This window comes from Chlorocebus sabaeus, chromosome 11 (genome assembly GCF_047675955.1).
Source record: "Chlorocebus sabaeus isolate Y175 chromosome 11, mChlSab1.0.hap1, whole genome shotgun sequence".
NCBI lineage: Eukaryota > Metazoa > Chordata > Mammalia > Primates > Cercopithecidae > Chlorocebus > Chlorocebus sabaeus.
The window spans coordinates 99,187,041-99,210,840 of NC_132914.1; the positions used below are offsets into that span (position 1 = coordinate 99,187,041).

The 23,800-nt window shown below is 44.5% G+C and overlaps 1 protein-coding gene and 1 pseudogene across 2 annotated transcripts in view; one reads left to right on the forward strand and one right to left on the reverse strand.

Moving 5' to 3' along the window:
- Positions 1-224: 224 nt before the first annotated feature.
- On the reverse strand, positions 225-1,833 carry LOC140712878 (10 kDa heat shock protein, mitochondrial pseudogene; annotated as a pseudogene).
- A 2,487-nt stretch (positions 1,834-4,320) lies between these two features.
- Positions 4,321-23,800, forward strand: part of DRAM1 (DNA damage regulated autophagy modulator 1) — a 44,232-nt gene continuing 24,752 nt past the window's right edge. The window contains exon 1 of one of the 2 annotated variants that reach the window (XM_008004423.3): positions 4,321-4,935. In XM_008004423.3, the coding sequence (XP_008002614.1) occupies positions 4,805-4,935 (131 nt within the window). In that variant the 5' untranslated portion in view covers positions 4,321-4,804. The remainder of the gene's footprint in view (positions 4,936-23,800) is intronic. The other variant, XM_008004422.3, reaches the window with a different exon arrangement.

Sequence of the window (23,800 nt, forward strand, 5' to 3'; positions counted from 1 at the left end):
AAAAAAACAAACAAACAGAACTTTTACATTTATAGTGTATTTATTTTAAATATATATGTATACATGCCCTTTTTCCCACTCATTTACATATTTTTATTTGGAAATGTTTATATCAGTACAAGGAAACAATTTGAGACACTGGATGTCGTTAGTTATCATTAGTTTATTATGAAAGAAAAATACTGAAATTATTTACATGAAGAAAGATTTCAGAACTTCAGTGGAATGGGCAGCTTCACGTTGATGCCATTTCAATAGCGACTTATTTCAGTCTATGTACTTTCCAAGAATGTCACCATCTCCAAATAGGAAATAATCCTCGTCATATAGAACTACTTTGGTGCCTCCATATTCCGGGAGAAGAACTTTATCTCCAGCTTTCACGCTAACTGGTTGAATCTCTCCACCCTTTCCTTTAGAACCCGATCCAACAGCGACTACTCATGCTTGCAATACTTTTCCTTGAGATTTTTCTGGAAGCATAATGCCTCCTCTGGTTATCCTTTCAGCAGCACTCCTTTCAGCCAGTACTTGGTCAAAGAGTGGAAGGAACTTTCTAAACGCATGGCCTGCCATGACTCCCTCCGCCTCAGATTGGTACTGTTCTCTCGTGTATACATTATTCATCTTAAGCGACAAATTCTTGTTAGTTCTATAGACAGACAACTCTTTTTTTTTGAGACTGAGTTTTGCTCTTTGTTGCTCAGGCTGGAGTGCAGTGGCCTGATCTCGGCTCACTGCAAGCTCTACTTCCCGGGTTCAGGCCATTCTCCTGCCTCAGCCTCCCGGGTAGCTGGGACTACACGCGCCCGCAACCACCCCCGGCTAATTTTTTGCATTTTTAGTAGAGACGGGGTTTCACCATGTTAGCCAGGATAGTCTTGATCCCCTGACCTCGTGATCCACCCGCCTCGGCCTCCCAAAGTGCTGGGATTAAGGCGTGAGCCACCGCACCCGGCCAGACAATTCTTATATTTGTGTTAAAAGTGATTAGCCAACTGAATTGCTTAATTACATAAGGGTAAAATGATCAGGTGAATTCTCTTTGATATTATAATTTCTTTCCTTAGGGAGAGGTTTTTTTTTTTTAAATTTGATGAATCAGTAGCTGGGCAGGAAAGGGAAAAAGGGAAGGAACAGAGTGATTTTCAGAACATAGAAACCTAGGTAGAGATTACAGTGAAACCATGGTGGCTAGCTTTTGTGATTTTTTTTAATTTTTTTTATTTTTTTATTTTTTTATTTTTATTTTTGAGACGGAGTCTGGCTCTGCCGCCCAGGCTGGAGTGCAGTGGCCGGCTCTCGGCTCACTGCAAGCTCCGCCTCCCGGGTTTACGCCATTCTCCTGCCTCAGCCTCCCGAGTAGTTGGGACTACAGGCGCCCGCCACCTCGCCCGGCTAGTTTTTTGTATTTTTTAGTAGAGACGGGGTTTCACCGGGTTAGCCAGGATGGTCTTGATCTCCTGACCTCGTGATCCGCCCGTCTCGGCCTCCCAAAGTGCTGGGATTACAGGCTTGAGCCACCGTGCCCGGCCGGTGATTTTTTTTATTTTTAAATTTTATTTATTTATTTATTTAAAGACAGAGTCTCTGTCGCCCAGGCTGGACTGCAATAACATGGTCTCTGCTCACTGCAACCTCTGCCTCCCGGTTCAAGCAATTCTCCTGCCTCAGCCTCCTGAGTAGCTGGGATTACAGGCGCCCACCACCACGCCTGGCTAATTTTTGTATTTTTTAGCAGTGATGGGGTTTCACCATGTTGACCAGGTTGGTCTTAAACTCCTAACCTCATGATCTGCCCACCTCTCCCTCTCAAAGTGCTGGAATTACAGGTGTGAGCTACAGAGCCCGGCCTTTTTTTTTTTTTTTTTTTTTTTTTTTTTTCAGACAGGGTCTCGCTCTATTGACCAGGCTGGAGTTCAGTAGCTGCAATCTCAGCTCAACTGCAATCTCTGCCTCCCAGGTTCAAGCGATTCTCATGCCTTAGCTTTCCGAGTAGCTGGGATTACAGGCACTCACCACCATGCCCAGCTAATTTTTGTATTTTCAGTAGAGACGGGGCTTCACCATATTGGCCAGGCTAGTCTCGAACTCCTGACCTCAGGTCATGTGCCTGCCTCAACTTCCCAAAGTGCTGGGATTACACTGCACCTGACCATTTTAAAATTTCTATTTATTTGTTTTTGAAATAGAGTCTCAATCTGTGGTCCAGGCTGGAGTTCAGTGGTGTGATCATAGCTCACTGCAGCCTTGAACTCCGGGCTCAAGTGATCCTCCCACCTAAATCTCTTGTGTAGCTGGAACCGTAGGTTATGCACCACCACACCCAGTTAATTTTTAAATTTTTTGTAGATATGGGGGTGGGTCTCACTATATTGTCCTGGCTTTGGCCTCCCAAAGCATTGGGATTATAGAACTGTGAACTACCATGCCTGGCCAGCTTTCGTGATTTTTCAAAAGCCTTATTTAAAATTTTCTGTTCCGTTTTGTATGGTGGGTACTCACTCCACAGCCACAGTGATCTCTTGAAATACTAGTCTGCCCATGTTCCTAGTTTCTCCTTAATACCAAAAATAATCCTAGATTCTCAGCAGGACTTTAGTGACTTGGCCTCTTTGTTCCTCTCTCCATTTGCTGCCTCACACTTATTTAAGTGCTTTCATAGTCCCAGGGAAGCAAGCTCTGTGTATGCATATTCTCCAGTTGTTTTCTGGGCTTGGAATGGTAATCTCATTTTTCTTTGCCTGGTTAATAATTATTTCCTTTTGAAAAGTCTGAGGTCATCTGTCAGAAAATCTCCCTGGTCCTTCATCTGAGCCGGGGCCCCTGGCCCTCAGCTCTGGGCATGTCTCTACTTTACTTTTTAAAATCCTCTCCTTTCCATTTCATAGACCATATAACATAATTTTGTTATTTTGTTTTTATTTTGTTTTGTATTTTTGAGACAGAGTCTCGCTCTGTCACCCAGGCTAAAGTGCAGTGGTATGACCTCAGGTCACTGAGAAAACCTCCATCTCCCAGGTTCAAGCGATTCTCCTGCTGAAGCCTCCTGAGTAGCTGGGATTACAGGCGAGAGCCATGGTGCCTGGCTAATCTTTTGTATTTTTAGTAGAGACGGGGGTTTCGCCATGTTGGCCAGGCTGGTCTTGAACTCCTGACCTCAGGTGATCCACCCACTTCGGCCTCCCAAAGTGCTAGGATTACAGGCATAAGCCACCACGTCCGGTCTAATTTTGTTATTTTGATCGATCAGTGTCCTAGTCCTGAGGATACTATTACTATTTCATCTTTGTAGCCTAGCGTGGCACCCATGAAATGTGTATATGGCTGAAAGGAACCTACGTTTGGTCACCAATGACCCAACAATTTCGGCCACAAATGTTGGGCTCAGACTCCCTAAATTATCAAAATCATGTGCTTACAAGTGCCTCCAGAACACAAATCCCTTTCACAGGGTTTGAAACGTATCAAGTCACCATTAATATCATCTTAGGCCAAGGCTCCAAGTCTGGGCTACTCCAGAACCCTGAGGGGAGAAAGGGAATTTTTTTTTTTTTTTTTTTTTTTTTTGAGAAAAGGTCTTGCTCTGTCACCCAGGCTGAGTGAAGTGGTGTGATAAAGGCTCACTGCAGCCTCGACCCCCAGGGCTCAAGTGATCCTCCCAACTCAGTCTCCTGAGTAACTGGAACCAGAATTTTTTTTTTCTTTTTTCTTTCTTTTTCTTTTTCTTTTTCTTTCTTTCTTTTTTTTTTTTTTTTTTTTTTTTTTTTTTTTTTGTGGCACGGGTGTTTCCCTATGTTACCCAGGCTGATCTCTAGTTCTTGGGCTCAAGCAATCCTCGCACCTCGGCCTCCCAAAATGATGGCATTCCAAGAGTGATGGCTTTTGAATGCCTCCCAGTGATGGCTATTCACGGTGCCTGGCCTGGGAAATCTTATTTCCAGGAAATATTCTCCAGTTGCGCTCTGCTGGAAAGCAGCACAATGGGACTCCCGGCTCCGTGGGACCGCAGTCCCACCCGCACACCCCGCACCCCACCCCCCTACTCTCCACCCAACCCGTTCCCACCCTGTCTGGGTTTTCGGGTGTTCACCATTGAGGTGGGAACCACATCTGCGCCCCGTGGCCTGACGAACCTCACTGAACACTTCTGCCCGACCCCCGCAGCAGTAGCGCGACCGGATGGCGTGGGTGTCACCACGCGGTGGACACTCTCTCTGCCGCGACGCGCCGGCGGCGGGACCTCGGAGGGGGCGCCCTCGGGGTGCGAGGCCCGGCACTCCGGAAATCCCCCGGGAGGGAGGGGTTGGGAGAAATAAATCCTTTTCTCCAGAGTTGCGCAAGAACCAGCGCGGTAGGGCCAGGGTGGGAAGGCCAGAGCGGGCGTCCCAGCCAGTGACTCCAGGCCGCCCGCCCGTGCCCAACCCAGCCCCAGCCGAGTGTCCGAACCAAAAGCGAAAGGAACCCGACCCCCGCGTCCCCTCCGGCGACTCCGGCGTCGCGTCCGCTGGGAGGTCGCCGCGCGCCTCCGACCCTGCCGGGCAGCTTTGTGACTTCACTCGTTTCGCAACAAGCCCGGGCCGCCCGCGCCCCACCCACTCTGGCCCGGCAGCCTCGCCGCCCGCCACCTCGCTCCGCTCCTCGCGCTTCCCCTCCCTCCGGGGCTGGGCGTGCCCCGGCCGTCGCGGAGCCTCCCCTCCCACCGTCCGTGACTGTCCGCGCCCGGCCGCCGCCTCCAGGCAGCCCGGAGCAACCCGGCACCTGGCCTGGCTGGGCGCAGCACTCCGTTGGCGGCGGCGGCGCGATGCTGTGCTTCCTGAGGGGAATGGCTTTCGTCCCCTTCCTCTTGGTGACCTGGTCGTCAGCCGCCTTCATCATCTCCTACGTGGTCGCCGTGCTCTCCGGGCACGTCAACCCCTTCCTCCCCTACATCAGGTGAGAGGCAGGGTGGGCGCCAGGGCCCCAGGAGCAGGCACAGGGACCAGAAGGAGCGCTGCTGATGGAGAGGGAATGCGTCCGGACCCAGCTGGGGGCGTCGTGTGGTCAGGCTGAGGTATGAGCAGGAGGAGAGGTGCTCCCGACAGCCTGGGATGTTTAGGGAGGCAGTGGGTGGGGCGCCGAGCACTTTTGCCTGTACCTGGAGCGTGGAACAGGGTGGCAGCAAGGAGAGGTTCAGGATAGACGGTAGAGCTTTCAGTCTGGGTATGGGACAGAATCTCAGCAGGACGTTCTCAGGCGATGTTTGAAACAAGGTGGGTCCTGATAGATGACATGTTTTGTACAAGAGGTAGATCCAGGTATATGCTAAACAGCCACCATTTTCACTTCTGCATCCCAACATCCCTTGAAGTGGATGTTTGGGCTCATTTTTCCTGCAAGGGAGCGGTGGTGTAAAGTTGATGAAATATCATCAACGTGACACTGATGTGACACTAGTTAATGGTAGGAGCAGAATTCACACCCAGCCATGCAGAAAGCAACACTGTGCCGCCCCCAGGTCCTTGGAAGTCTGGCTTAAATTCTCTGGAGCTGCACCAGACACCTCTGGACACTGTGACCCCAAAGCCCTCAACTTGTCAACAACTTGTGACATGTTTTGTATTATTTCACCCATTCACTTTTCCTGTGCTTTGGCCTCTACCTTTCCTGAGGGACATTTCAGTGCCAGGGACAATGATCTGATCCTCCTATGTGGGTTCCAGCTCAGTGCCTTTCTCATAGTGGCGGGATTCTTTAAACGTTAGAACCATCCATTCTTATCTAAGTAGTGTGACTCCTCTGGACATGCATTGGTTGGTGAACAGATGATAAGGCTAGTGACACCCAAGGTTTGTTACTGCTATGATAGAAAATGTAGGGCGTCTTCTTCCCTGCAGCCATTCTGTCTGGTGAACAATGTTCTGTGTTTTTTGTTTGTTTGTTTGTTTGTTTGTTTCATTTTTTTGGGGCGGGGGTGGGGAGTGTGGAGAAAGGGGAAACAAAGATCAAGCAGGAGGGGACTAGCATTTTTTTAAAAAAATTTTGTTTTATTATTTCATTTTATTTTATTTTATTTCATTTCATTTCATTTCATTTTTTTGAGAGGGAGTCTCGCTCTGTCGCCCGGGCTGGAGTGCAGTGGCCGGATCTCAGCTCACTGCAAGTTCTGCCTCCCGGGTTTACGCCATTCTCCTGCCTCAGCCTCCCGAGTAGCTGGGACTACAGGCGCCCGCCACCTCGCCCCGGCTAGTTTTTTTTTGTATTTTTTAGTAGAGACGGGGTTTCACTGTGTTAGCCAGGATGGTCTCAATCTCCTGACCTCGTGATCCGCCCGTCTCGACCTCCCAAAGTGCTGGGATTACAGGCTTGAGCCACCGCGCCCGGCCAAAAAAAATTTTATTTTTTTGAGACAGAGTCTCGTTCTGTCACCTAGGCTGGAGTGCAGTGGCGCAATCTCGGCTCACTGCAACCTCTGCCTCCTGGTTCAAGCGATTCTCCTGCCTCAGCCTCCTGACTAGCTGAGATTACAGGCATGCACCACCACACCTGGCTTAATTTTTTTGTATTTTTAGTAGAGACGGGGTTTCACTATGTTGGTCAGGCTGGTCTCAAATTCCTGACCTCAAGTGATCCTTCTGCCTTGGCCTCCCAAAGTGCTGGGATTACAAGTGTGAGGGGAACTCTCACTTGTAATCCCCGTGCCCGGGGAACTAGCATTTAAAAGATGCAGGGAAGAGAGCAATAGGTAGAATAGTACACAGAAGCAAATTTGAAGTACCTATGAAAGAAGAGATGTTATTTATATTGAGAAGTTGTTCCCATCTGGCCTGTTGTTTTTTTTCCATTTATTATTATTATTTTGTATTTTCAGTAGATTCAAAGTCTCACTATATTGCCTAGGCTGGTCTTAAACTCTTGAGCTCAAACAATCCCTCTGCTTTGGCCTCCCAAAGTGTTGGGATTATAGGAGTAAGCCACCACGCCTGGCCCTCCCATCTGGTATTATGCTTGGAAGAAACCTAGGCTTGGTTTCTCATGGCACATCTCAGGCCCAAGTGCCATCATCCTGCTTCTGAAGCAGGATAGATCCTTCTAGACTTGTGTAAAAGTAAAGAGCTATGGCCGGGCGCGGTGGCTCAAGCCTGTAATCCTAGCACTTTGGGAGGCCGAGACGGGCGGATCACGAGGTCAGGAGATCGAGACCATCCTCGCTAACGCGGTGAAACCCCGTTTCTACTTAAAAAAATAGAAAAAACTAGCCGGGCGAGGTGGCGAGCGCCTGTAGTCCCAGCTACTTGGGAGGCTGAGTTAGGAGAATGGCGTAAACCCAGGAGGCGGAGCTTGCAGTGAGCTGAGATCCGACCACTGCACGCCAGCCTGGGCAACAGAACGAGACTCCGTCTCAAAAAACAAACAAACAAACAAACAAACAAAAGTAAAGAGCTGCTTGGCTGGGCGTGGTGGCTCACACCTGTAATCCCAGTACTTTGGGAGGCCGAGGTGGGCAGATCACGAGGTCAAGAGATCGAGACCATCCTGGCCAACATGGTGAAACCCTATCTCTACTAAAAATGCAAAAATTAGCTGGACATGGTGTCCCAGTTACTCGGGAGGCTGGGGCAGAATTGATTGAACCCGGGAGGCAGAGGTTGCGGTAAACCGAGATAGAGCCACTGCCCTCCAGCCTGGTGATAGAGCGAGACTCCGTCTCAGGAAAAAAAAAAAAAAAAAAAAAAGTAAAGAACTACTCTACCTGCAGTGCTCCTTCTTTTGTTTGTTTGTTTTTTTCAGACAAAGTCTCACTCTGTTGCCCAATCTGTAGTGAGGTGGTGGGATCACAGCTCACTGCATCCTCCACCTCCTGGGCTCCATTGATCCTCCCACCTCAGCTTCCTGAATAGTTGGGGGCTGTAGACAGGCATGCACAACCATGCCCAGCTAATTTTAATTCTTTTTGTATTCGTAGAGATGGCATCTTGCTGTGTCCTGCAATGCTTCCTTTTTTTTTTTTTTTTTTAAGACAGAGTCTTGCTCTGTCGCCCAGGCTGGAGTGCAATGGTGCAATCTTGGCTCACTGCAACCTCCACCTCCCGGTTCAAGAAATTCTCTTGACTCAGCATCCCAAGTAGCTGGGATTACAGGCACCTGCCACCACACCCAGCTATTTTTTTTGTATTTTTAGCAGAGACGGAGTTTCACCATGTTGGCCAGGCTGGTCTTGAACTCCTGACCTCAGATGATCCACCTGCCTCAGCCTCCTAAAGTGTTGGGATTACAGGCGTGAGCCACCGCACCCAGCCTGCAGTGCTTCTTATTGAGAAAACAGTAGCCATGTTTGTCCCAGATCTGAAGACTGAGGACAGATCATGTGTGATATTCATTGGTCAGGCTGTCAAAGGCAGGTTTTGAATGTTCATGAAGGTGTCTGATGTAGTTGTGATTAATATCACTCCAAGGTGAACTTGAAATGGGAGACATTCAGAAATGGGAAAATAAGCTGACAAGGTAAACCACTTGTGAGATGCTCAAATCACAGACCCTACAAGGAAGGGGTTTACAATTTACCAAGGAAGCCTTCAGGAAAAGCAGAGTTACAGGAGAAAAAGGCATGGAATTGCCAGGAGTTCTCAGCCAACACACAACAAACATATGTATTGATTGCCCATGTGTGCCTGGGGCTTTTAGGTTGTTTGCTCTCTGCTTGCCTGAGCAGCCGGAGCTGCTTCTGCCTGCTCCTAGAAAACAAGTCCTTGGTGCAGCAACAAGATGTGGGTAAGAACCACACATAGAGAAGAAGGCCGGGCGCGGTCTCTACTAAAAATACAAAAAGTTAGCTGAGCGTGGTGGCACATGCCTGTGAGCCCAGCTGCTCAGGAGGCTGAGGCATGAGAATCACTTGAAACTGGGAGCTAGAGGTTGCAGTGAACTGAGATTATGCCACTGCACTCCAGCCTGGTTGACTTGAGTGAGACTCTTTCTCAAAAAAAAAAAAAAAAAAAAAAAAAGAAAAAGAAAAAAAGAACCAGACATAGAGAAGTGATGGAAGTAACTCTACATTTATCCACTGGCCCTGAAATATTCAACCTTATCTCTCTCTCTCTCTCTCTTTTTTTTTTTTTTTTTTGAGATGGGGTCTTGCTATGTTGCTCAGGCTGGTCTTGAACTCTAGGGCTCAAGCAATCACCTGACCTCAGCCTCCTGAGTACCTGGGATTAAAAGTGTGCACCCCCATCCCAGGCTGACAGTATCTCTCTTAGCTCATCACCTCCTCCTCTCCTCTATCCCTACCCTTTGTACTTCTCTTCAACCACACTGGCCTTGTGTCTTAACACATCAAGCACCCCTCCTTCTCAAGGCCTTTGCGGTGGCTGTTCCCTCTGCCAGGTGTTCTTCCTGCAGCTATTTTTCACTTACCTCTTTTGTTCAAATGTTACCTTCCTGCAGACTTTTTCACTTACCTCCTTTGTTCAAATGTTATCATCTCGATGAGACCTGCCCTTATCACCTTTTTAAAAAATCGCACCTGACCACTACTGGTCCCCATATCCAATCTTATTATTCACCATAGCACCTATCACCTTCTAACAAATCATGTGATTTAACTTATTCATTATGTTTATTTTCTGTCTCCCTTCACTGGATTGTAAGATCCATGAAAGCTCTCAGTATTTGCTGAATGAGTATTTCTTGGATACTCACTCTTTATCCCAGGACAGGGCAGATCCCGTAAGGAAAAGCTTGACATGGCCATTCAGTTTGGTGGCTGGTGATTTGGAAGTCCTCAGGATGAGTTTCCTTTTATATTCTAACATTGTTCAGCCATTCTGATGGTCTGATGTTTTTAGCACAGCTGAACACTTTAAATAAGAACCACAGCCATAAGGAGAACCTCTCCCTAGTATGACATTTAGAATCAACTTTCTTATCAGATGCTTTCTCCTTGTAACATTGTTATTCTTCAGCATATTGGATAAATTGGCAAATGGCTCTTAGACATATGAAAAGATACCCAACTTTATGAATAGGAATAAATATTCAAATTAAAACTCACTGATGCTAGTTGTGATCTACTGGGTTAGCAGAAACCCACATGTTTGACACTAGTACTGGTGAGAATATGAGGAATATGGGGAAACAGTCTCTTTCATACATTGCTTACAGGAAAGTGAACTGATTTCAGTCTCCATGGTGGGACTTGGGCAATATCTATGGATATGACAGATATACGTACACACCCCCATCATTTGATGCAACAGCCATTTTTTTTTTGGAAATTTATCCTATAGGTATACATGCCCATGTGAAGAATGACATTTCTACAAAGTTACTCAGGGCATTGCTTTGAATAACAAAAGATTGGAAACTACAAATGACCATCAGTAGAGAATTGCCTAAATAAATGTGGTTTATTTATTAAAGGATACCTCAAGTGAAAGCTCTCTGTACCTAGCAGATTCTTTTTACGTCAATATACTTGTATGGAAAAATCTCCAAGATACATTGTTACATGGGAAAAAGCAAGATGCAGAACAACATATGTTCTCATTAGTGGAGAAAAAAGAGGAGAAAAATAATATGTATTTGCATTAGCTTGCATAAAGAAACAAATAAAAGTTGTTTATCTGTGTGTGATGGAGGGAGGAGTAGGTCAAGGTCAGTGAGACACTGGCAGATAAGGAGAAAGGATGATTATAAGCCATACCTTTTTGTTTTATTTTTTAGCCAAATGAATGGGTTTCCTATCAGAAAATTAAATTAAAAACATGAGGCTGGGTGCAGTGGCTCACTCACGCCTGTAATCCCAGCACTTTGGGAGGCCAAAGTGGGCAGATCATGAGGTCAAGAGATCGTGACCATTCTGGCCAACATCGTGAAACCCCATTGCTACTAAAAATACAAAAATTAGCTGGGCGTGGTGGTGTGTGCTTGTAGTCCCAGCTACTTGGGAGGCTGAGGCAGGAGAATCGGAACCAGGGAGGTGGAGGTTGCAGTGGGCCAAGATTGCACCACTGCACTCCAGCCTGGTGACAGAGCGAGACTCCTTCTCAAAAAAAAAAAAGAAAAATTAAAAACATGGGCCCAACCACCATGAGATATAACAAGTTAGAATAGCATAAAGTGATATTTCTTATTCTGAAACCATTAACAAAAGCATATCAAAAGGAAGGACAAATAAAAGCTAACCTCAAAAAATTAGTTTAGATTTGCACTTGGGTGCAGTGCCTCATGCCCGTAATCCCACACTTTGGGAGGCTGAAGTGGGCTGATCACTTGAGTCCAGGAGTTTGAGACCAACCATGGGCAATATGGTGCAACTCTGTCTCTACAATAGTCTCGCCTACTCAGGAGGCTGAGGTGAGAGGATCACTTGAGCCTGGAGTCTGAGGCTGCAGTGATCTGTGATCACACTGCTGCACTCCAGCTTGGGTGACAGAGCGACACCCCTGTCTCGAAAAAAAAAAAAAAAAAAAAGATTTGCACAAGGCCACACCCACATTCTCAAGCCGAATCACGCTTAACTTGTTATAGTTTCTTATCAAATTATTAACTTTTTCCAGCTGGTAGACCACTCACTGTCTTCCATCTTCTTTTTGGCGTGTGTCTCTTGCCATGATATCTTGCTCATGATATTCTGTGATCCTTTACTCTTCAATGTTGCCAATTCTAGATCCTGGCTTTTTATTAGCACGTCTCACTTTCCGTGTGAATACAGTTTTGTGGCATAGATTGCGGCCTTTGGCCACCCATATTGTTCTACCTCAGGACCCCACACTCTCTGCTCAGTAGTTGATGACAGACAACTGGGTCACCTAGAATCAAGCCACTTTAAAAGGGGGAACAAAATTGCAGAGTAAATGAAGTAAAAGAAGTTTGGTCAGGTCTTTAACTTCAAAAATGATACTAACAATTAGGAAAATAACGAGTTTAACTTACATTTATATAACAATCACAAATTTTGGGTTATGACAAGTATGTGTTAATTCTTCAGATGCTGATCTTTATAGATAAAATATCTTTATAGAGAAAATGCTTTTTTTTTTTTTTTTTTTTTTGAGGTGGAGTTTCACTTTTGTTGCCCAGGCTGGAGTGCAATGGCACACTCTCGGCTCACTGCAACCTCCTGCCTCCCGGTTCAAGCTATTCTCCCACCTCGGCCTCCCGAGTAGCTGTGATTAGAGGCATGTGCCACCTTGTCCCCGCTAATTTTTTTTTTTTTTTTTTGAGACAAAGTCTCACTCTTATCCGCCAGGCTCAAGTGCAATGGCGCGATCTCGGCTCACTGCACCCTCTGCCTCCCAGGTTCAAGCAATTCTCCTGCCTCAGCCCCCTGAGTAGCTGGGATTACAGGTACCTGCTACCATGCCCAGCTAATTTTTGTATTTTTAGTTGAGACGGGGTTTCACCATGTTGGCCGGGCTCGGACTCCTAACTTCAGGTGTTCCTCGTCCTCAGCCTCCAAAAGTGTTGGGATTACAGGCGTGAGCCACCGCGCCTGGCCTCGCCGGCTAATTTTGTACTTTTAGTAGAGATGGGGTTTCTCTCTGTTGGTCAGGCTGGTCTTGAACTCCCGCCTTGGCCTCCCAAAGTGCTGGGATTACAGGCGTGAGTCACTGCACCCAGCCTTGCATTCTTTTTCCAATACAGAAAAATAGTTTTATGATTATATTATAGTAAGTCTTTCATTTCACATTTAACTTTTTAAGGAAAGTTTTCTTCTCTTTTTGTTTTTTATAAACCCTGGTGTCAAGCGCTGACTTTCAGTAGCTCATAGCAAGGGAGGGAGCTGCTTTGCTACTACGAAACTCTGCCCCAGAAGCAGGTTGTCTATGAGTGGTTTAATACCAGGTTTCCCATTAACTACATTTAGCTTTTGACGGGGCATATGAAGAGGTTCATTTATGCAAAAAAAAAAAAAAAAAAAAAAAAGTCTGAAGACTCCAATTTTCCCGATGGACTTTTTTTTTTTTTTTTTTTAAGACAGAACTTTGCTCTGCCGCCCAGGCTGGAGAGCAGTGGCATGACCTCAGCTCACTGCAACCTCTGCCTCCCAGTTCAAGCAATTCTCCTGTGTCAGCCTCCTGAGTAGCCAGGACTACAGGCTCCTGCCACCATGTCCAGCTAATTTTTTGTATTTTTAGTAGAGACAGCGTTTCACCATGTTGGCCAGTCTGGTCTTGAACTCCTGGCCTCAAGTGATCTGCCCGCCCCTGCCTCCAAAATTCCTGGGATTATAGCCACCGCGCCCGGCCTCCCAGTGGCCATTCTTAATCTGTATGTAAGGATATTGATCTTGTTTATTGCCTGTCTCACACAAAATATACGCTCCATGAGGATAGAGATTTGGGGTTTGTCTATAGCATTTGTGACAGAGCCTGACACATTGCAGGCGCTTGGTAAATATTGGTTGAATGTTGAACAAGATAATTTGTGTCATATGGTCCTGTTTCATTAACCTTGTTAGTTTCCTCCTCTTTAATTGTTAACTGATTCTGCCAGCACCTCATTGTTCATTGACTTTGGTTGCAGTTCTGTTTTCCAGCACAATTAGAAATGAAATCCTTGTGTTTCAGAAGATTTGTGGTCCCAGTTTGTGGTTGATTTGACTTGCATTGTTGACTATTTACAATATTTAATAATAATACTAAGAGGGAACATAGCATGATTAAGAGCTACAACTTTGCAACAGACAGCCTGGATTAGGGTATGGCTCTATTATGTGTCCCAGCCGTAGAACTTTGGACAGGTTACTTGACGTGTCTCTGCTTCTCTATTGGTTAATAATTGCATGTACTTCATTATTAACACGAATTCACAGAAAACTCATTAACACTCTGGTGGGAGAACATAGTATGTAGAAGTACTTGCTATTAGTATTATCAAGGGGGCCATCCACATTGGTCTGGATAGGAAAGGATGTTTGGTTGGGAGCTAACTTTAGAAGTGATCGCTTTATATGTGAATGTAATATCAGAAGCTCTTTTATTTAGTAGCCTCAACTTAATCAACTTGCTGGGTTAACTGATAAATTCGTTCTTTGAAAAATGCACTGACTGAAGCCAATGACCCCTCAAAACTCCTTCCTGTGAGGGCCACTCTGTAGGTACTTGCTTCTCTTACCCATGTCTTTGTATTCTTATCAAATGCCAATTGTGTTTATTCCCAAATTGTATTTATGTTCGTGCCAGTTGTATTTTGTATTGTAACTGTGTGACTTAACGCAACACATATTAACTGTTGATCTGTGTAGGGAAAAAGAGAATTGTAATTTCTAAAAAAATTTGTTTGGGCCGGACACAGTGGCTCACGCCTATAATCCCAGTGCTTTGGGAGGCTGAGGCGGGCAGATCACTTGAGGTCAGGAGTTCAATGCCAGCCTGGCCAACATGGTGAAACCCCGTCTCTATTAAAAATACAAAATTAGCCAGGCATGGTGGCACACGCCTGTAATCCCAGCTACTCGGGAGGCTGAGGCAGGAGAGTCGCTCGAATCTGGGAGGCAGAGGTTGCAGTGAGCTGAGATTGTGCCATTGCATTCCAGCCTGGGCGACAAGAGTGAAACTCCATCTGAAAACAACAATAACAAAAAAAAATTGGTTGAATGCTTTGGAAAGATTAAAAAGAGAGAAATTGTCCAAAAAAAATTTGCAGTCCTTTTGGTAATTGATCTGACAACTGTAAATATTTAGGAAACTGGTGTAAGGAAAACTGGAAGGAGTCTGAATTCAAATTGCTTCAAAAGTGTTTTTAAGACTTCCCTCCACTTTAAAGAAACCAAAATTGGAAATGAGATGATTCAGAGTAGATGTGATTTATATGCCAAGAAGACATAGTGGACCCATACTCTTATAATGGCATTGGTCTACATCCACAGGTGGGCAAATTAATATACATTGATATGCTTTAAGTTAAAATAAAATGTTTGTGGTATGTATTCACTCATACAAGTTTTTAAGACTTTTTAAAGTACTCACTACTGTCATCTTTTTTTTTTCTTTTCCTTTTTTTTTTTTTTTCTTTTTTGAGACAGAGTCTAACTCTTGTCATCCAGGCTGGAGTGTAGTGGCACAATCTCAGCTCACTGCAACCTCTGCTTCACGGGTTTAAGCAATTCTTGTGCCTCAGCCTCCCAAGTAGCTGAGATTACAGGCGCCCACCACCACGCATGGCTAATTTTTGTATTTTTAGTAGAGACAGGGCTTCATCATGTTGGCCAGGCTGGTCTCGAACTCCTGACCTCAAGTGATCTGCCTGCCTCAGCCTCCCAAAGTCCTGGGATTACAGATATGAGCCACTGCACCTGGCCCTAATTTTTGATGACTTTTGCTTAAACCAATTTTTTTGATTACTGAGACGACACAGAATTTCAGGCAATGGTGGTGTTGGCTTTCCAGTTCAGCCGTAACAATGGGTATCACGATAAAAAATACTCAGTTAATGAGGGCTGTGTGCATAAAATCACATATTCTGACATGATGGTAATGACATATCAGTTTTTACAGTGCAGTAATTGTAACCACATAGTATTTCTAATCTATAGTGTCACAAAGACGAAAAGGCAGGCATGCCATTTAAAACCTTTAGCTAAAAAGGTATTATTTTTATTATTGTATTGAGACAGAGTTTTTGCTCTGTTGCCAGGCTGGAGTGCAATGGTGTGATCTCAACTCACTGCAGCCTCCTCCTCCTGGGTTCAAGTGATTCTCCTGGCTCAGCCTCGCAAGTAGATGGGATTACAGGAGCATGCCACCATGCTTGGCTAATTTTGTTCTTTTGTAGAGATGGGGTCTCACTGTATTGCCTGGGCTGGTCTTGAACTCCTGGGCTCAAGAGATCCTCCCACCTCAGCCTCTCATAGTGCTGGGATTACAAGTGTGAGCCACTGTGCCCGGCCTCAATCTCAGTTAAAAAAAAAGTTTCATAGTCATCTTTACCTCACAGTAATTGCCTTTCATTCCATCAAGAACATGCATTGAAGAGTTATTGTGAGCCAAGGACACTATAGCTGACTCCAGAAGAAATAGCTGATACGCCCCTGACTGAAATGTACAACATGTAAACTCACATGAAAATGACAATAACTTGAAAGAAATATAATATAGCACAGCAGAGAAGAGTTCCGGAATTAGAGAGTTCTAGGGTTCTTTCCTCTTGGAAGTCCCCTCTCGTGAGAGAGCTGTTTTCCTTTCTCTTTCTTTTTCCTATTAAACCTCCCCTCAGAAAAGAAAAGAAAAGAGGAGAGAAGAGAAGAGAAGAGAAAAGAAAAGGAAGAAAGGAAGGAAAAAAGGGAATTGGAGAGTTCTAGATGCACAGCTTGGCTTCCTTGTTTACTCTGTGACCAAGTTAGTTTTCTAAGACTGTTTCCTCATCTTTAAGATGGCAATAGTAAGCCGGGCGTGGTGGCTCACACCTGTAATCCCCACACTTTGGGAAGCCAAGGGAGGTGGAGCACTTGAGGTCAGGAGTTTGAGACCAGCCTGGCCAACATGGTGAAACCTCGTCTCTACTAAAAATACAAAAATTAGCCATGTGTGGTGGTGGGCGCCTGTAATATCAGCTACTTGGGAGGCTGAGGCACAAGAATTGCTTAAGCCCATGAGGCAGAGGTTGCAGTGAGCTGAGAGTGTGCCACTACACTCCAGCCTAGGTGACAAGAGTTAGACTCTGTCTCAAAAAAGAAAAAAAAAAAAAAAAGATGCCAGTCCAGTAGTGAGTACTTTTCCTTCTAATGTGAAGATCAAGTAAGATGTGCCTGGCGGAATGTGGTTGCTGAGGAAGTGTTCATTTCTAATTTTTTCTTTTTCTTTTTCTTTTTGATTTTTATTTATTTTTTGAGATGAAGTCTCACTCTGTCGGCCAGGCTGGAGTGCAGTGGCACGATCTCGGCTCACTGTAACCTCTGCCTCCCGGGGTCAAGCGATTCTTCTGCCTCAGCCGCCCGAGTAGCTGGGATTACAGGTATGTGCCACCACGCCTGGCTAATTTTTGTTTTTTAAGTAGAGACAGGGTTTCACCATGTTGCCCAGGCTGGTCTCGAACTCGTAACCTCAGGTGATCTGCCCACCTTGGCCTCACAAAGTGCTGGGATTACAGGTGAGAACCACTGAGGCTGGCCCTATTTTTTTTTGGTATTTGTAGCCACTGGAGTCATGTGGGGATGGTTTCATTCTCCTCAAATAACTTTCCAAATCAAACCACGTTCATCTCCCTCTTTATCACCATACTGGGCTAAGCCACTGTCATCTCTGGACAAACTGCTAAAATAGCTTCCTTACGGTCTCCCTGGTCCACGATTGCCTCTCTATAGTCTTTTCAAAACATCCTTTAAAAACGTGTTGTATGTGTGAACAAGAGGGAACTCTGATGGAGAGAGGGCAGAATTGCTTGTGGGTAGTGAGAAAAGAGCAAGGTGTTTGTATTTGTTGGTAGGAAATTCTTTTTAAGTTTCAGAATAGTTGATATAGCTGAAGGGTGCCCCCCCAATTCTAAAACAGTCATCACCAAGTGAAGCTGCCAGAAAGTTAGCTCTCATAACTAAGAGTAGCTAATAAAATGTAGTATGACTATTCCATACTTATCCCTTTTAAATAATATATTTGAATATTATAAAGATAAAGGAAATAATGGTCTCTTTATACTGGGGCATTATGGGTTTTTTAGATTCTAAGTCCCGATCAATCATCCAAGCAATTAGTCTGTGAGTTTGGAACAATCTAATACATTTCAGGTTGGAGACACACATGATGTTGCATTCTGTTAGCATCTAAGTTCCTCCAATACAACATAGTTCTAGGCTTTGGAGTATTTATATCCTGTGCAGCCAGTAACTTAGAGAACAACGTTTGACCAAGCTTCAGAAAGTCTTCTGTTATCCAGCATGTTTTCTTTGTATCGTTTTCATTCCTTTCAGTATCAAGTGATTATTCACTAGCTTAACATCATAAATTAGTCTGAAGTAGGATGTTACACAAACGACTTGGAATTTTCCACAGTCTGCTTAACTTGCAGAAATGTAAATACAGGAAATGTGGACATAAACGGATTTCCTAGGCACAACCTACCCCTGCAATAACTGTATACACATAACAGCCTCAACAGCTTCTGAACCACAGGCAAATGAACAATTTGCTGGCCTTGTCCTCCCTACAGTTTCCAGAAAGTGCTTTACTAGCAAGGAGGCAAATGAAGTGGTGGGTGGAGCTGGGCAGGGCCCACCACATTGCAGAAACCATGTGGTGCAGAATGATGTGGTAGGAGCTGGGTAGAGAGACTACTGCTGCCAGCCTGAGAACCAACTGGTTTCACCTCTCACTCATTCTCCAGTTTGCTGAATCAGGCACCCAGGCACAGTTAGGCCAACCAAATACTACTACCTCTGCCCTTGCATGATGAAATCATTTAGCTTGAGCTTAAAAAAAATAAAATAAAAAGAGGCTACCCACAGGGTCTCTTGGTTACCTCTTAGTGTTATACTTGTCTGGATTCCAATATCACCAGAAGAAGATGTGACTTAATATTTACTTATGTATGCTGTCCAAAAAAGCGAAAAACAAAACAACAAAAATAAAAATTATTTACTTAATATGTAAGATCAGACATGAAAAGACTTACAAGAACATTTTTTATTGAGAGGTAAGAGCTCTCTCATTTTTATTTTATTTTATTTTTTATTTTCTTTTTTGAGACAGAGTCTTGCTGTGTCGCCCAGGCTGGAGTGCAGTGGCATGATCTCGGCTCACGGCAACCTCTACCTCCTTGTTTCAAGAGATTCTCATGCCTCAGCCTTCTGAGTAGCTGGGATTACAGACGCCCACCACCATGCCTGGCTAATTTTTTTTTTTTTTTTGTAGAGATGGGATTTCACCATGTTGGCCAGGCTGGTCTCGAGCCCCTGACCACAAGTGATCCACCTGCCTCAGTCTCTCAGAGTGCTGGGATTACAGGTATGAGCTAATGTGCGCCCTTCTTTCATCTTTAAACTGGTAATGGGCAAACGCTTTTGTTCTTAAAAGTTTTGAAATGTTCACATTTTGATTTGCCTCTTGGAAAGTTTTCATGAACTATTCTTGAGCAAAATTTCAGCTAATGTAAATTGGTGCTGCTTTGTCACTTAGTGGAAATTTTTTTTGATTTTTAAAATTTTAAAATTATTTTTATTTATGTTTTATTTCCTCACCTCTTTGAATTCTACACTTAGTGGAAATAAATCACAGACTGATACTTGTTACCTGATAGATCTGGGAATTTGTGACTCAGATTGTATCTAACAAATATTTTGCTGATGAATGGGTGAATTCTATAGCTATCTGTGGAGTTAAAAGAAGAAACTGAAAAGATAGGTGTTTCATGAAACAACTAGTTATGAATTTTTGTTGTGTTAACACTGTTGTACTGTTGTAGTGCAAAGGTGTAGGAATGTGGGCTATTGATACTCAGGCATTGATGGTGGGTGTTATAGACTTGGTCATCCTGAAAAATAATCAGATTTACCGTGGCGGTATTTGGCAGAAAGGTTTTACAATTACAGTGTTTGAGAAGTTTCTAAGATCTTGCCTAGTTTACATCTTTCTGGTCTGCAACAAAGGCATAATGATGCCTTCTCATCACCGTGCTGGTTCATTCCCACGGCGTGCTGGAGCTAGCTGGTGTCTGCTCCTGAGCATGGACTGTGCATTTCTTTTCCAACTCCGTGTCCAGTGACCTGCATTTTGGTAGCCCAGATTTTATTTTTATTTATTTGTGTATTTTGTTTTGTTTTTGTTTTGGTTCTTTTGGTAGGCTGAATTTTAACATGTTGGGAGTATTTTCACCACGGAAATTGGCAAATGCCACAAACCAGTCACCCTCCAGAGCTGGCTGTTAAACACTGACCAGCATCTACATTAGTGTTTGCTCCCCACCCCCAATCATTCTCCTAATGGCTTAGTTCCTTGTTTGCTGTTAAAGCAGAGTAGAGGCTGGGAAGTCAGGGAGTTAAACATCTGGATTGGGATAGGGAATCCTCCATGTAGCCCTGTGATCTTGGACAAGTTATATAGCCTCTCTAATACCCAGTTTCCTACTTTGTAAAATGGGGTTGATATAGACCCCCCTCAGGGTTGTGAAGATGAAATGAAATGATGTATGGTAAGCACCTAATGGTGCCTAGTGGGTACATAGCCAATGCTCAGTAAGTGGTATCGATTAGGTTAATTTTTTTTCTTTTTTTTTGCCAGTACTGATATTCATTCAATGGCGATTTGCAAAGTGCTTTTGGTTCCACCTGTATGGTTTTGTTTAATTAATTAATTAATTAATTAATTTATATCTTAGTCCCAAATATTCTGAGCTTCCCTTCACCTGTATGGTTTTTTTTAAAGAAAATTTATTTATTTATCTATTTATTTTTGAGACAAGGTCTCACTCTGTCACCCAGGCTGGAGGGCAGTGGCATGATCTCGGCTCACTGCAACCTCTGTCTACTGGGCTCAAGCAATCTTCCCACCTTAGCCTCCTGAGTAGCTGGGGCTACAGGTAGGTGCCACCATGCCTGGCTAATTTTTGTATTTATTTATTTTTTTAATTTTTTAATTTTTGAGATGGAGTCTCATTCTGTTGCCTAGGCTGAAGTGCAATGGTGCAATCCTGGCTCACTGCAATCTCCGCCTCCCAGGTTCAAGTGATTCTCCTGCCTCAGCCTCCCGAGTAGGTGGGATTACAGGCATATACCACTATGCCTGGCTAATTTTTATATTTTAGTAGAGATGGTGTTTCACCATGTTGGCCAGGTTGGTCTTGAACTTCTATCCTCAAGTGATCCATCCGCCTCAGCCTCCCAAAGTGCTGGGATTATAGGCATGAGCCACTGCGCCTGGCCAATTTTTTTATTTTTTGTAGAGACAGGTTTTCACCATGTTGCCCAGGCTGATTTCGAACTCCTGAGCTCAAGTGATCCATCCTCCTTGGCCTCCCAAAATGCTGGGATTACAGGTGTAAGCTACCATGCCTGGCCTCCACCTATATGGTTTTAAATGTACAGATAAGCAAGAATAAAACATGACCCTGGAATTCAAGTTTTCAGATCACATGTTTGATGTCATGTGGACTCCATACCTGGGCTTTGACATAGTCTTAATTTGCCATCAATAGACAGAGTCCCCAAGTCTGCTCTTCTCTTCTGTCAGAGCATCTGGAGCACCTTCATTCCCACCTTCCTGTCTTTGTAAATGTCCTCCTCATTCTTTCATTGCTTTCCCTTTCTCCACAGCAGGCAAACGACCTTCTTCTCAGTGCTTCTCCTCTGTGTTTGCTCCTATGCCTGGCATGTGGCTGTCTGAGGTTCAGAATTATTCTCAGACCTGTGTAACAAGAACTCTAGGATGAGTCACCTGGTACTGCTTTTTTATACCCTCAGGCCAAGGCAGGGAGGCCTGATTTCCCTGGCAGAGTTAATTGTGTGGCAAAAGTGCTGCCCAAGGTTATGAGCTGTCTCTGCTTTTTTCCCCATTACTGGTTCCCATTCCTGTTTCTCTGCCCTTTCAGCATTGTGCTCAGAAGGGTATCCTCCACCTCAACATTCCTTTAGTGTGAAAAATGGTTATTGTAGAAAAAAGTGGTGATGCTAAATTCTAAATCCTTCAGGTTCTTTTTTTTTTTTTTTTGAGATGGAGTCTTGTTCTGTCACCCAGGCTGGAGTGCAGTGCCATGATCTTGGCTCACTGCAAACTCTACCTCCCGGGTTCAAGCAATTCTCCTGCCTCAGTCTCCTGAGTAGCTTGGATTACAGGCACCCTGTACTATGCCCACCTAATGTTTGTATTTTTAGTAGAGACAGGGTTTCACCATGTTGGCCAGGCTGGTCTCGGACTCCTGAGTCGAAGTCATCTTCCTGCCTCGGCCTCCGAAAGTCCTGGAATTATAGACATGATCCACTGTACCAGGCCTAAATCCTAAACTCTTCAGGTTCTTGCAAGTACCAGTGACACTGAAATTGAATTAATTTGGAATAAAGGCATTTGCTGTAAGGGAGGCCTTTTTTTTTTTTTTTTTTTTTTTTTGAGAAGGCGTCTCACTCTGTCACCCAGGGCTGGAGTGCAGTGGTGAAATCTTGGCTCACTGAAACCTCTGCCCTCTGAGTTCAAGCGATTCTCCTGCCTCAGCCTCTCGAGTAGCTGGGATTACAGGCATCAGCCACTGTGCCCGGCTAATTTTTTGTATGTTTAGTAGAGACGGGGTTTCACCATGTTGGCCAGGCTGGTCTTGAACTCCTGACCTCATGATCCACCTGCCTCAGCCTCCCATAGTGCTGGGATTACAGGTGTGAGCCACCGTGCCCGGCCATAAGAGAGGCTATTAACTTTCTTTTTTTTGAGACAGCATCTTGCTCTGTTGCCCAGGCTGGAGTGCAATGGCGCAGTCTTGGCTCACTGCAACCTCTGCCTCCTGGATTCAAGTGATTCTCCTGCCTCAGCCTCCTAAGTAGCTGGGATTACAGGCACCCGCCACCATGCTCAACTAATTTTTGTATTTTTTAGTAGAGACGGGGTTTCACCATGTTGGTCAGGCTGGTCTTGAACTCGTGACCACGGGTGACCCACCCGCCCGATGTCCCAAAGTGCTGGGATTACACACATGAGCCACTATGCCCAGCCCTATTAACTTCTTTATACTCCAGTTTAAATGTGAAGTGTTAGCAAAACTTAAAAAGTTCCTGCTTTCTACACACACAGGCTCCTTGTGGAATTTTTCAAACACTTACAAGTGCATCATTTTCAATGTGATCAGTTTTTCAATACTTAGATTTCAGAGCTGTTTACAAATGTAGAAACACTCGAAATAAGTACAAGTTGTTTCATGTTGGGAGCTCTTTTGCCATCAGTTTTAAAGTGAGCAGCCTGAAAATGAAAAAAATTAAAGCTTGGCACTAATAGAAAATAGAACATGTTGGCTGGATGTGGTGGCTGGCACCTGTAATCCCAGAACTTTGGGAGGTTGAGGCAAGAGGATTGCTTGAGCTCAGGATTTCAAAACCAGCCTGGGGGACATAGCGAAACCCTGTCTGTAAAAAATAAAAAAGAAAAAAACATGTCAAACAGTATTTTCCAACTCATTTAATTAATTGAAAGACTGTACCTGAAAAATGTTTTACAGAAACCCTTTTATGTTAAAATAATTTACCACAATTAATATACCCTAGATACCTTATTATTTCCATAAAGTATTCCTAGGGATCAATAATATTGTTCAGTTTTTTGTTGTTGTTGTTGTGGGTTTTTTTTGTTTTTTTTTGTTTGTTTGTTTTTGTTTTTTTTTTTTGAGACAGAGTTTCGCTCTTGTTGCCCAGGCTGGAGTGCAAGGTATGATCTCGGCTCACCGCAACCTCCGCCTCCTGGGTTCAAATGATTCTCCTGCCTCAGCCTCCTGAGTAGCTGGGATTATAGGCATGTGCCAGCATGGCCGGCTAATTTTGTATTTTTAGTAGAGACTGGCTTCTCCATGTTGGTCAGGCTGGTCTCAAACTTCTGACCTCAGGTGATCTGCCCGCCCTGGACTCCCAAGGTCCTGGGATTACAGGCATGAGCCACTGTGCCCGGCCTCAGCTTTTTATCATAATATTTTCAGTAGATAACAAAATCTCAGTTATTAGAAAATAAAGTGATGTGTTTAAGTGTATTTAACATGCCAATATTAGAATTTTCAAACATGATTTTATTTTTATTTTGTTTTATTTTTTTGAGACCAAGTCTTGCTCTGTTGCCCAGGCTGGAATGCAGTGGCGCGATCTCGGCTCGCTGTAACCTCTGCCTCCCTGGTTCAAGAGATTTTTCTTCCTCAGCCTCTCGAG